General features: G+C 37.8%; 1 protein-coding gene across 12 annotated transcripts in view; it reads left to right on the forward strand.

Moving 5' to 3' along the window:
- WDR26 (WD repeat domain 26) overlaps positions 1–9,096 on the forward strand; it is a 45,645-nt gene extending 36,549 nt beyond the window's left edge. For 6 of the 12 annotated variants that reach the window (XM_073338750.1, XM_073338745.1, XM_073338746.1 and 3 more), the window contains 2 exons: positions 2,381–2,566; positions 4,134–9,096. In XM_073338750.1, coding sequence (XP_073194851.1) covers positions 2,381–2,566; positions 4,134–4,159 — 212 coding nt within the window. In that variant the 3' untranslated portion in view covers positions 4,160–9,096. Of the gene's footprint in view, positions 1–500; positions 617–2,380; positions 2,567–4,133 lie in introns of those variants that run through there. The other 6 variants (XM_073338748.1, XM_073338755.1, XR_012158213.1 and 3 more) reach the window with 5 other exon arrangements.
- Positions 9,097–14,166: the final 5,070 nt, after the last annotated feature.

Raw genomic sequence — 14,166 nt, forward strand, 5'->3', positions numbered from 1 at the left:
GGACTTGAGGGGGCTGACCCCTGCTCAGGCCCAGTATTTGTAGTGCACAAAGGTAAACTGAGTAGCCACTGTTTGTACTTAATAGCTCAAAGTGGAGCCTCTTCAGAAAGAGGTGTTGACTATGACACACTTTCTTACATATTTTATTTTAGTGGAAACTGCAGAAAGATCTTTACATTTTAAACCAAGTTTCTCCTCTGTCATTACCTAGTGGAAGATACCAGCTGAAAGATAGCACCTCTAATGCAGTGTCCTCCTCCTCATCTTTGAGCTAGTCTAGTGTGGGGTTTAGTAGTTGTGTGCCTGAAAGTTCAGGGCTTGTGTGCCTAGCCATACTGATGCTTTGTGTGGGGGAGTGTACACGCTACAGTACACCAGTCTTTTTTTTTTTTTTTAATTGACACTTCACTTATGACCTACTATGTGTGTGACATTAATGTGGTAATGAATTTTTCCAGGTCATCTTAAGAACAGCTTTTTTTATTTTTTTTTATTTTCAGTGTCTAAAAACTACCCAGCTGTAGTTGAAGCTGATGGCACCTTATTTAGATTCGGACTGCTAGAGGCTGTTGCCTCTTTGCACTGAATTGTTGCAAATGTGGCTGCTGTGAAAGTCTCTCTGTACAAAAAAAGTAACAGATTAGAATGCCATAACCTCTTAAATGTAAAGGTATGTTGTCAGCTAGGTAGGCTTTTTGCTACCACCTGCACTTATAGGAAGAAAATAAGAAATCTCTTTTGAAAGTAAAATTGACTTCTGCCTTAATCTACCTGGTGTGTCCTTTTTCCTTTTACACACACATCCACTGTCAAGCACCAAAATACTGGCTTGTGTTTACACTTTGATTCTCCACACAGCAGATGCTGGGCTTATGGCCCAGAATAGACAGAGCACTGGTTTTGTTTTATTTGATAACAGAATGGATACTTATCTCTATCCTCTGAAATCAGGGGATAGAAAAATGTAAACACAAGGTGTGTATTTCATGCAAATACCATAATGAGCTGATTAAGCAGAAAGCAATTTCTTTACCAAATGATTCCCAGATCCTATTCTACCAGGTAGGTCAGAGAGTTGAGCCTGTTTTGTAAGGGCCCAGGGTAAGGTGTGTTTTTGTTTTTGTTTTTAACCTTCAGAATCACATTGGATTGTGTAAAGTGTTGTCTTAGTCTGTTCCTTAAAGCTTTAATTCTGAAAAGGTAGTCTAGTAGTGTACGTACATGTGAGTAGATAGTTTGTTGTAGCTCAGTTTACGTAGCTCCATTTGAGAGAACCTGATGCAGCCTTTAGTAACAAGTCAATCTACAGGTTTGTCAGAAGCTGTTAATCTACATTAGGAGAAAATATCTCATTTTAACTAGTTGGTCTTAAATAAAATGCAGTTCATTATAAAGCAGTGTGGGGTTTTTTTTTATTTGAGAGATTTGCAATGGATTATTTGACCAGTTACTATTTTTTTAAAATAGGAGTTGCTACTGTTCACAAAAGTAGGTTCTTTAGAATCCTATTTGAAATCTATGTAGTATGTAGGTCTCTACAACTTCAAAATGCCATACAAACATTTAATTAATCCTTACCTTGTGAGGTTGGTCAGTAATTGTTTCTACTTTACACATAGGGAAACCGAGGCACAGCAAAATTTTAAAGGTGTATGACCCCATTAGGTCATTTACCAAGTTGGTTAGAATTTTTGGAGGCCTCAGTACCAAGACTTGTACTTTAACTATGCTAAATGCAGCCTTATTTATTACTCATAAATATTGCATCTTAACACAAGGTCCATGTAATACACATGGATTGTCCTCTAAATATTGTGTTTATATATATCTATATATAAAACATATATAGATACATATAAATCTGTGTGTATATAATATAAAAAATTATATAAAATCTCTATAAATTTTTATATAATTTTTTATATCTATCAAGACATTGTTCATTGATCACCAGTATTTTGCTTGAATCCACTTGCAACAGCATAGCCTTAACTTAGAAGGAGGTTGATTTTGTGTTTCTGGCCATGCGTTGGCTGACCATTATAAGATTCAGTGCCATCTTAAATGCTTTCCCTCAGATAATGAGCTCACTAGCGTTGTAAGTCTTAATAAGACATGTCTGCGTTGTGCCCACACTCTTGATTAGATCCTCTCTTTAGACTTTGATTTAGACTTTAGTGAAACCAAAATCTTGTTGTGGTGTTGCACATTAGCAGGGTTCAATTTTAGAATTTGCAACACTTAATTTTTTTTGCAATACTATGTTTTAGGTCTCTGGAAGAGTGCAATTTTAATATGAAAAAATTAGGAGATTTATGTGCTTAGAACATTTTAATTCAATATTTCTCATGCTTCTGCTTCAAATCGATGTTTCTTTTAGATCACAAAGTGTATATTTGGCACAAACGTAGTGAACTGCCAATTGCGGAGCTGACAGGGCACACGCGTACAGTTAACTGTGTGAGCTGGAACCCGCAGATTCCATCCATGATGGCCAGCGCCTCCGATGATGGCACTGTTAGAATATGGGGACCAGCACCTTTCATAGACAACCAGGATATTGAAGGTAAAGCAACTTCCATGTATATTTAAAAAGAAACTGTAATAGAAAGCTTCTGTAATTGAAATAATCCATCCAGTTGCTTTGGATTTCTTGACAATAATTAAAACATACAGTAAGAATATAAATAATATAGTAAACAACCCTCAAACAAAATTGAGTTTCCTGAAAAAGGCCTCAATCATCAGACCACAAAATAATCTGTCTACATATTCCCCCAAACATATACAGCTGGAAAGTGATGCTATCAGAGGCATCCAGGAACCATTTAAACCCCCAACATGGAGCTAGAGTGGATTATAATGTCCCTAGATACCTCAAGATGGCTTAACATTGCCTGTGTTCACTGCATGTAGAATAACAAACTGTTATGCAAATATTAAATAACAAATACTAACCTCACTCTGGAAACAGAATGAGGTTATTTAGCCTTAAGTGAATTTAATGCCCCTGAAAGATACTAGATAGCCCTGGTGACTAGTCACTTCCCCAGAGAACTGGTACAGCACGGGCAGTAGAATTGCAAGTTTTCCCACCCACTGTTGTCTCAGTTCTATTGAGGAAATTCCCTGTATTACAATGAGGGTATTTCAGTTTCCATGTCTATTCAGTCCCTAGCCCTTCTACTGAGATTGCTAACAAGGTGGCTGCTGATGGTAGCTCTTGTATGAATACTTGCCACTGAACAGCTGTCTGGTGGTAATGACTTAAACTAAATCAGCCCTGTACTTTGTATTCTATTACCAGTCCCAACAAACCCAAAATGCTTTCCAGCTCACGTTCTCCTCATTCCTTTCCCTTCACATTTCTACCACCTGTATGCTAATCTAAAATTTAAGATCTGCCTCCCACAGGAAAGCAAATGCCTGTATAACATGAGTAACAGGAAAAGTGGGGCAGGGGGGTAAACTTTAAGTAAAAACAATGTGGATTTATTTTATATAGTGCTCTTGTATAACCTAGGTGGAATAGTTGGATTAGTGTCCTGATACTTCAGGAATCTGAAAATAAGCAAACAGTTTTTGTAATTGTTTTCACTTAATGTTCTCTGGGAACTTTTGAAGCCCAACAGGGCTGTCTCCGTAGTGACCCTTTCCCAGTATAGATCTATATCTAAAAATTGTCAGAGTAAGTAAGAGATTCCAGTAGGAAAAAAATCATGTCCGTTCTAAATCAGTGTCCACTCCATTGCTTATTTTTAGTGTCACTAATTTTTGTTTGTTTTTGTTTTAAGTAGTGTGTGTTGAGTAACAAAAAAAACCTCTCCAAATACTGTGTATTAATCTCCTGAAAGAGAGGAGAGGATATTTGGAAGTCGGAGCGTGCTACTTTTTGTTAAAGCGAAAAGATTATTGGTTACATACATTAATAGAATGCAAAAGAGTAGCTCCCCTTCAGTGAGGAGGATAAAATCCATAGCACATGATTACTCTGAAGCGTGTTAAATTTGTGTGTATGTTACATGTATATAAGTAAGTTATAATTATATATCTTGTAGTGGAGGTTGTTACACCTTGAAAAAATTTCTTATCCAAGTTTAATCTTTTTTACCTTTCATCTTGTCTTTGCTCAGAGGAATGCAGTAGCATGGATAGTTGATGGCGAATTTGGAGCAGACGACTTCTCTTTAACTTAAAATTAGTCGTATTTTAAATGGCTTGGGATTTGGTGCAAACAACATGATTGATAGCTGGACAGACATGCTCGTCATGAAAAAAGAACCATTTCTGAAGCCCGATCGGGGCCAAACATTTACCACCTTGCTTCATAGTAACCAGTTGAGATGAAGCACGTCGTCAGAACGATGTTGGACGCCGTGTCGAATTCCCCCCCCCCCCCCCCCATCGGTTGTGAAGAACTGTGCTACATTCAGGCTAACCATTGAACTCAGTATATATATTTTTTCCCTCCTGCCTTTTTGTCTGGCGGGCTACCGTTCTTGTTGCTCTTCTGTGTAATGAAGTTTAAATGCTTGTTTGGAAAACTTTATTTAACAGTTTAGAAGGCTTGATAGAAAGAGTGCTTTAGTCTGAAGAGTATACATTGGATAGGAAAGTATTTCCTTCTCTTGTTTCTCTAAATCTCTCTCCGCCTTATTTAGCTTGAGATCTTTGCAGCTTGGTTCATGGACTCTAGCCTTGCCCGTTGCGCAGTATATATCAATCCAGACGATAAACCAGTGAACTATGTCAAAAGCACTCTCAATATCACACTTGACAAAAAGTTTTGTACTTTTCACATAGCTCGTTGCCCTGTAAAGGGGTTAACAGCACAATTTTTTTAAAAAAAAATAAATTATTTATAGGATTAAAGTGACTTCATTTGTATACATTTGGAATTTAAACCAGCTTAAAAAACAGTGTCATGAAATGCAGTATAACTGATGCTCTTTTAGAGTATCATGCAAGACATGGTCAAAAGCAGTGGCTGGAAGGAGTTTTACACAGGCTACGTAAAGTATTCTTTTAAAAGAAACCTCATTTCCCATCTTAATGAAGAAACAGAATTATTTAGAAGTGAGAGCTATCAAAATGCACCATGAGACTAGTAGTTTAATAAACAGGACAAAGGTCAGTTTTTAGATTACATAAATACATGCAACAAGTTTTGTCTTAACTTGTGCAACAATTCTGATAAAAGCTTAGGAAGGACCTGAAACAAGGATAATGTTGTTTTGCTTTGTAATTTTAAAAGTACCTTTATCATCCAAATTACAATCCATATTGACAATTTGTATAATTTTTCCCCTAACTTAAATACAACTGCAGCATTTTCCTTAGTATTTGACTAACAAAGATGCATAGATTTTTGTTTTTTGAGGTATTTTGAAGTTTACAGGTTTAAATGTGTCTGCTGGACCTTGTTCTGTGCTGGTGCTGTGAATAGCCTGACATTTTTAGGAATGGTTCCTTAATTTCTTATTAAAAAGACAGTTTGAGTACTGTATGCTTCTCAAAATAAACAGGTGGCCTGGTATCTCTAGTGTGCTTCTGCACTACTCGGCAATTGATTATGGAATGGTGTTAAATTCCCTCTTCTCAACTGGATGGTGAAGGTAGTATCAGGGCTGCCATGAAGTAAAGAGGGAGCAGGGAAGAAGGCAGGCCATCATGAAAGATGTGAACAAAAGGGTGGCTGAGTCTCCTACTGGGACTAAGTAAGTACTCTAGTGTCCTCCTTGGTTGGTTGAAGGGATAACTGTCCATGGGAAGAAAAAACAGACTTGTGGTTGGGTAATGGGAATGGAGGAAATAACACAGTCATAAGACCCTTTTTTTTTTTTTTTTTTAAAGGGTGGGGCCAGGACCCAAATGGATGCTCCCAAGGCATATAATACAAGAGAGATTCTAACAGACTATGGCCATTAGGTTCTTTGACTCTCGCTTGTAATCTTAAACACTTAAATTATACACACTTTTTGCTGAGACCAATCCTTAATTTGACCTCATCCTATATTTTGATATTTTCCCATCTGAAATAAGAACTGAATTTCAGTACCTTCAATCTCGTTCATTTGTCTTCAGCTTCCTAAAATGACTTTAAAATTCAGCTGAAATGCTTTTTAAACAAATATAAAATAGTGTTTAATATTGGAATTCAATATCTGTGTAGACTTGGATTACAAACAAACTTTAAACCAAAAAATGGAAAATTAGTTCTCTTCTCTTGACCTGCTAATTCTGGAGATCAACATTCTGTTTCTCCTGCCACCGTTGATGGCATGTCACAGCATTAAGATGATCGTCTTGGTTCTGTGGTGTCAGTGATACTCGTACAGGTTTCAGGAGAAGCAAAGAACACTGAGCTCAGTCTTGGCAAGCTAACCATTTTGGTTTAAATACAAGTCAAATATCTGAATTTTTTACAGTGCTTTACATCTTCAAAGTAGCGTACAATTGATAACAGCAACTGTGCTGCTATTTATACTTTCCAGGCTTCACATATATTCTATTAATTTGGCATTTTAAGCATTTTTAGAGCATTACTGTCTCCTTTAAACCTAAATAAAAATCTCTTCTCCACCAAGAGCATGTAATGCAGTCACTGAAGGGTGTTTTTTTTAACCCTTTATACTTTTAGATGACGTGGAGCCCATTCTGTCTTTCTTTGTTCACCCAAAAACTAACACTGACTTCACTGGGAATTTTGTGTGTGTGTAAGGAATGTGGGATCAAGCCCCTAATATAAATCCAGAAGATTGATTTGTGCTTAGTCACTTCACAGGATTTTCAGCATAGCGCCTATAGCTAAAACTATTAGCAGGGACTCCCTATCTAGTGTAAGCTACAGTACAGCACACTTGAGTCAGTACCTTCTTTTTCATTGAGAATTGTGACAAAGAATATTAAACTTTAATTCTCTTGCCAAAATACTTATTTCTTCTCTTCCTCCTCCACCCCCCCCCCCCCCCCCCCGGGCAAGCTTCTGGACTTTAGAGTCTACTCCTAATGTATACATGGTGAACACTTTGGAATGGGGTTAGTGAGAAGCACATTTTGAGATTGCCATTTAAATTTAGTTATGTAACTCAACTATGCAATATAGATGGGAAGGCTTCTGTACCAGCTAGATGGTGTGGTTCATTTCTAGAAGTCTGTCTTACCAAGTTTGCTATATACATTGTGCCTGCGTCTTACACGTGATATGCAGATACTGATAGAAAGGTGAGACTGTGGCTTTATGGTACTTTATGGTCTGACAGCAAGATTACCTGTAGGCCTATAGGCTGTGAATGATGACTGGCTACTGTTCTAGACTCTAGACTAAAAAGAGCAGCCTAAACTATTCTTAACATGCTACCACATAGTCATAATGTGTGGTTTGAAAAGTACCAATACTTTTTGCCCATAGACCAAAAATAAGACTTTGGCTATGGAAAAAGCAAATGCAGTAGACTCATCTGCAATGTGTTCATTTCCATGTGCTTAAAAATGTTCCTAGGCTGGGATCTAAGGGTTGGAGCAAATAAGAGTCCTATTTCTCCCCAACAATCAGTTATGTCTAGTAACTGATGCTATACTTCTGGGGGAACATACTGTAAGCTTGGTTTTTTGCATTTTTTTTTTTGTAGCTGTTGATTAAAATATTCACAATAGCTACTCATTATCAGCAATGTAAATCTTTCCTGAATTATGCTTAACCATTTATCTGAATGTGCCTGTGCTGTTCAGGTAAGTAGTTTTTTGAGAGAGATGATGGAACGCAAAGGGGGAAATAAGCTGCTGTTACAAATCTCTGTTCTGAAAAACTTTTATGTCCAATTCCCTCACTCTTTTAGTACAGGTTCTTCAAATGTAAAAGAAGTAACCCTAATAATTTTAAAACTAGTGCAAAGATGCAAGCTGGAAAACTATTCAACTCTTGCCAATAACTTGTCATCCTGGTTTCAAGCAATTAACGTCTAATGCAATCAATTCACTATTGGCAGTATTTGTGTCTAGTGGCATCTCGCTGCACCAATAAATAATGCTCCCAATTCAAACAAAAGTTTGAAGGTTTCTTTATTAGGATATTGCTTCCTGGAAAGTAGAACTGACACAAAATCAGTCTATGTTGAGTATATTATATACATAAAGGTGGGGGAAATCAACATACAGGTCTAGTTTACAGCCAAATTTGTTGGCTGATATGAGGGACAACCAGAAGGAGAGAAGACAGACAGACTTTCAGTAGACTTTTTCAAATCCATATCCCTAAAACAATAAGTTGTCTCAATTTAATTTATTTGAAACTCCTAGAACGAGGAGCACCAATCCTATATATGGCTTTAAAAAAATACACATTGGTTCGTGTCCATTTTCAGCTACCATACTTGATTTAGGAAGAACTGCTAATTTTAAAGACAATTAGCAAAACTTCATTAACTCTTGTACACTTTTTTCTTTTTAAAACAGGGTGGACTTCATTGAATTGTGCAGTGTTGAATTGCTGCAGTAGCTGCCTCTTGTTGCTGAAACACAAACTATAAACCCATTTCCTGTCTGCTAAACCAGATTACCTGGGTTCAGTAAAACAGCTAAGTGTGAACGTTTTCCTATTTGGTATATATGAGAGAGAGTGTGAGTGTGTGTGTGTATTACATAGACATGGAACCAAGTGTTCTAGGTACTGGTCATGTTTTACTGCATACTTTGTCATGTTGTGTGTATGTGAAATGTCCTCTGACTACAGGCATCAGTTAATATCGGTATATTTTTATAAATTTGAAATTCAGTGTGCCCCATCTTTCACTTAAACATTTTTCCTTGTTAGGGAAATGTGCTAGATTTGAATCTTAACATTTTTAGGCACAGATGGAAAAAAGTTATTGGCTCCTTGAAAATGTATGGGACAAAATGGATCATCAAAGCATGTATGTACTTACAAACCAAGCTGTAGAGATCAAGAAAAGAACTTTACTGTTGATCTCAAGATTTCTAAATTGTCAAGATTTATATGGAGTTGTGGTGGAACTAGTTAACACTTAGAGCTTTTGGTATGTAATGACTATTTGCTATGGACTGATATTAAATGTTTCAAAGGATTGCGTTCTTAAACTTTCTGGATTTTTTGTTACTGTCCTCTTGGATTATATTTAGTAGTTTAAATTTCTTTGCTATATTACATTAAAATATAAGAATGTTGGGTCTCATATTTATTTTTCACTTGTTTTACTAATTATTTACAGAACACCCTTTGTTAACTTTTTTATTTTATAAATGTGTAGTATTTTAAACATCTTTAAAAAGAAAATTGTTCAATTGGAACTACATAACTTCTGATTTGTTTTTATTAGGGTTTTTTAAAAAAAACACTTTTTCCATGTCGGTGCACAGCACTTAACAGAAATGTTTGTATTCCCTTTCTTCAGTTCAATAAACAGAATGAATAACTGGACTGAATAGTTCTTAACACTCCTAACCTTCAGTTACATGGCTGTCAATTGGCTGTCCATTACACCTCAGATTTGACAATTAAAATAGAACTTTCAATATTTTAGCATTTTTAGTGAATATTTTCCCAAATATGTATTTGAATCTAACTTAAATGAAGCTGACCCTTTCTAACTTGGCTCAAAGTATCTATGTGTAGACTCCTAGGCTTTGCTTGTTCAGGTTTAACCTACACTAGCTGTTTTGTAATACTTGACACTTACAGCACTTTACTTTTTAGCATCTTAGTCTGTGCTTATCTACATCCTATTAATGTGTGCACTTTCAAAACACAGTACAAGCACTGACTGACTAATCCTTCCCATTCATATGAGAGGGCAATAATCTAGATAGTAAATGCTATAGGGTAGGGATTGTCTTATTTTTTTATACAGCACTTAGTACGGTAGGGTGCTGCTACATTGGACCTCCCAGGTAATGCTGTGCAGCGGTATTTAAACTACTTTTTTTGGGGTAGGTATTTCCCAACCACCTTAAGTCAGATCCTGCTTGAGGCTAGCATTGAAACTACAGTGTTGACCTAAAGGAGATTCCTCCTCCTAGCTTCCCCTTTTATTGCATAAACTACATGCGTTCACTTCCCCTGCTCTCTGTTCTCTTACCTGATATCGTGATGTTGATGCCAGTCTCCACCATCTAAACGTTAAATTTTCAAATAAGCACCTTCCTTGCTTTCTGCTACGGGGCTCCTTACAAATTTAGAGGAGAGGCTTTGTAATCCTCTGCAAAGCCACGTCTTTGACCTTTCAGTTCGTTCTTAAATCTCTTCTTGGCCATAACCCCTACAACAATCTTGACAACAGAGGCAGCTGCTGCCCTGAATTCACTGGCTATCAGACTGACTGTCACAATGTTTCCTTGTGCTCCTCCTGGCTGTCTCTACGTGTTGCCTCTTGTTATATACTTAAATTGTAAACTTTTTAGGATGCTGGGACCATTTTTTAAAGTGTTGGCACAGTCTCTGGTGCAATAGCTCCTAGGTCCTACTATAATATAAACAATTAGTATAAAACTGTACCAGTGTTGAAAAGACATGAAAAAGTTAAAGCCCAAGGCTGACATACTATTAGCAAGCTTTTAAGGGCTTTCTGTAAAGGACTAAGGCCCTCTCTTGTAAAGTGATGCTAAAACACTTTTGTTCACAAAGGAGTACGCTCCCTCCTATTGATCATCTAGAATACATCTTTCTCCCACCTGTAAATTCTAGTGATAGTCAGATTCTAAACACTAAAATCTGAATCATTCTACTGACTTCTGTAGTAAGGTAGAATGAAATCCAGACTAACTTTAATTGCTAGCTGGAAGTATGAAGACTCTACTATGCATTCCTCTCAGGCTATTTGTGCTCAGTGTCTTCTGATAACTATATATTTTCCTCTAAGTCCTCAGACTGTGCAATGGTTCTGTAGGATGTTGGCACTCATGTCCAGCTAATGTATTGTTAACACTTCTTACAGCTACCACAGGTACGTGATAAGCTCATGACTAAGAGGGGAAGTGACCTATGCTATGTTGGGGAGGGCCTACAACACAATCCATATTATTCAGATTCTGAAAGTTTGAGAAACTGCTGCTGTAGTGAAAGCCTGCACCTTGGTTAGTGTTAGCCCAGCATGTGCCCATTTCAACCGTTGAGCCAATGTATGTAATATAGAGACAGATTATTAGCTCTAGCCTGTTTGTTTTTGAAAGTAAAGTTATGTTCATATCTGAGTAGTTTGATACTGTAATTAGAAAATTGCTTTAGTCACTCAAGTATAGTTCCTTAAAGTGCTTGTTTGGCCATACAGCTGCTTATCAGGGGAGAGATTGGAGTCAGTCATATTAAGATACTTGGGTGGGGCAGGGAGGGTAGAAGAACAGATGGCTTTTGAGTGGTTTTTCCATTCCACAGTAGATGTTACCAACAAAGATATATCTCTACAGACATCAGGAAGGGAATCTTCTTAGTTTAACAGCACCAGCATCCAAGCTTAGGCTGCACTGGGTCTACCCTGCCCACTCTTCACAAAGTGAATTCTGACCATCACCACCCTAAAAGTCAATAGAAACCATTCATATAGTCTATGTATGTATTAATATAGGTTCTCATTATTTCTCTTCTTTCAAGGTGGTAGCACTAGCTGAAATGTTCTTAGCTTCTGCAGTGTAATTATACATTGAGGCTAGTGTCATTTCTATTATGAAATGCCATTTAATAACTTAGTAGCTATCATGTGACAGAAGGCAAGACTTCCCTTTCTTTCTGCCCTCTCCCCTCTTAGTCACCCTAAGCCTACTGAATGTCATGGCATTAAACCAACCATTAGTTTTACAGCAAGGTCTGAAATCTGTATTGCCAAAGAGCAAGTACAAAACCCCTAAATTTTAAGCAATCTGTAAAGATGAAGTGTTCATGTCTGCTCTTCACCATTTACTTGCCCCATATATTCAAATCAGTCTGAAGCAACAGTCACTGCCCTGAGCAGTGAGTCTGTGACAAGAGGGAGAAATGTAGCAGCTATCTGGAAAACCATTCCTTAGTAGTTGTCTTTTCAAGAGGGCTTTTTTTAGGACTGAATCAGCACCCTACTGAAATCATTGAGGGTATGTTTCTACTCTACCACCACCCCACCCCCAGATCTTCACCCCTTGTTACAGACTCATGCTAACAGATATCAACCTAGTGCACTAAAAATAGCACGGATGTTGCAGCTCAGACTCTCAAACCCCCAGTAATGGAGAGTACTTGTTTCCCTGACAGTAGCAGAATGTGCCACAAGGATGCCATATTAAAGTTACTACAGTCCTGAATACGATCTGCTGTGGGTACTTTCAGCCCACAGCTTGAAAGCCCAAGCCACAGTCTCTGTGCTACGACTTGTAGTGCATTAGCTCAAGCCACACGAGCTTATGTCTGATAACCTTGCCAGGGGGACATTAGGCTTCCTTTTCAAGATACAGTTTTCCGTAAGTGGTGATATGTACATAATAATGAGATTTGGAAAGGTTTATTTTTAAAAGGAGGCAGCTTTAGTCTTCTAGTAGCACTTTTTTCAGATGGCAAGGTGGTTAGGGATCTCACCCTTGGTACTCACCTTGGTTGTTCCTTGCCTCCTGCCTGGAATTATGTTAAATGACTTCACAATGGGCATTTAACTGGTGTACATACATATACATTGAGCCACATGTCCAGCTACAGCAACCTTTCCTTTGTAAGCACCACACATTTTCCCCCTGTAGCCCTCAAGTACAATGGTTTATTTACCACTCACACAGGCCTTGTCTCTACTGGCAATTTCAAGCAAATCTCCTGTGTGTCAGTGGTCAGAGTGTTGCTATAGGTGAGCTGTCAGCATTTTCTACCACCCTTTGGACCATCCACCATATTGCAGTTATTTTAAGAGCTCTAACAGAATGTCTTTAGACTGTTGACCTTCATATTGAGAAAACACCTTAGATATGGTAGCAGTTAAAGGGACTGGAGAAGAGGTGCATTGCTGAAGTCTTCCCACATCGTTTCAGGGAAATATGGTAAGAAGTATAGGATAATACAGTAGGGAGCATCCATTCAGCACAGAAATAGGCTATGAATTTCAAATGCTACACTTGTTACTGCCTGGGTACTGAAGTTCTCAACATGTGTTATTTTGTGACATCCCAAACACCAAAAGGTGCAATGCAAACTTGTATGAATAGATACTACTTGGTTCCCTGAAGTTAGTGGAATGCACCAAGAGGATTTCCGAGAGAAGAGGTGATAAAGTTACTTCTATCCTGAATGCAAGCCTGAGTGAGCACTTTAGCCCCCCCAAAAAATCTGTGTATCCACGAGACAGAGGGAGGCTGTAGTTAAGAGCATGGAGTCAGAAACCCAAGTTGTAATCAACTCTCACTTTTATCCTCTCTGCACCTCCCCTTTCCCATCTGTAAAATGGGGATAGTACTTATACCACTTTTAGTAAAGCACTTTTGAGACCTATGGACAAAAAGCATTAGATATTAGTATTAACACTACCATGTTCACTTTGCTTTGTATACTCATCTTCCTCTACTTATCCAATCTTTTAAGACAGGTTTTCAGTTGAGCTGCAGAAAATTTCAAAACACTTGTTCTTTTCAGCATAGCTCTTGGGGGCAGGGAAGAGCATACCTTAAAAGATGCCATTTGTATTGTTTCTGCTCCCGAACTACTGTTTGGCTCCTGATTTAGTTACCTAGATTGAAGTATGAATGTTAGTATGTATACTTACTGGTCTAGCCATGGAGGGAGCCTTCCATCTCCAGCACATTCCTAGGAGCAAGGCTGTGTCATAATACACTTAAACAGCACAGAACCCTACTGTATCATCTATGCTCATAATCCTTTCTAGCTATAAGACAAATAGAAAATTTGACCCTGCCTCCTAACAAAAAGCTACACTGGACAGGAGGCTGCTTTTACTATGCCATTTTACAGAGAGATGCTTTTTTTCCAACCTCTATTCCACTGAGCAACTATTTTAGTCTTCCTGCCTTAAACGACACTACTACTGGATCTTTAATGTGAAAGAGCAGAGGTCACCGGTGCTGCTCCTCTATGAGACTTCTAAAGTTAGTGAGCAGTAATGAACCTTGTGTAAGGAGAACTACAAAAGGTAGTTCAACTAGGAACTAATGGCATACTAACACCAAGAATACATTTCCAACAGAATA

This window comes from Lepidochelys kempii, chromosome 3 (genome assembly GCF_965140265.1).
Source record: "Lepidochelys kempii isolate rLepKem1 chromosome 3, rLepKem1.hap2, whole genome shotgun sequence".
Classification (NCBI taxonomy): Eukaryota; Metazoa; Chordata; order Testudines; family Cheloniidae; genus Lepidochelys; species Lepidochelys kempii.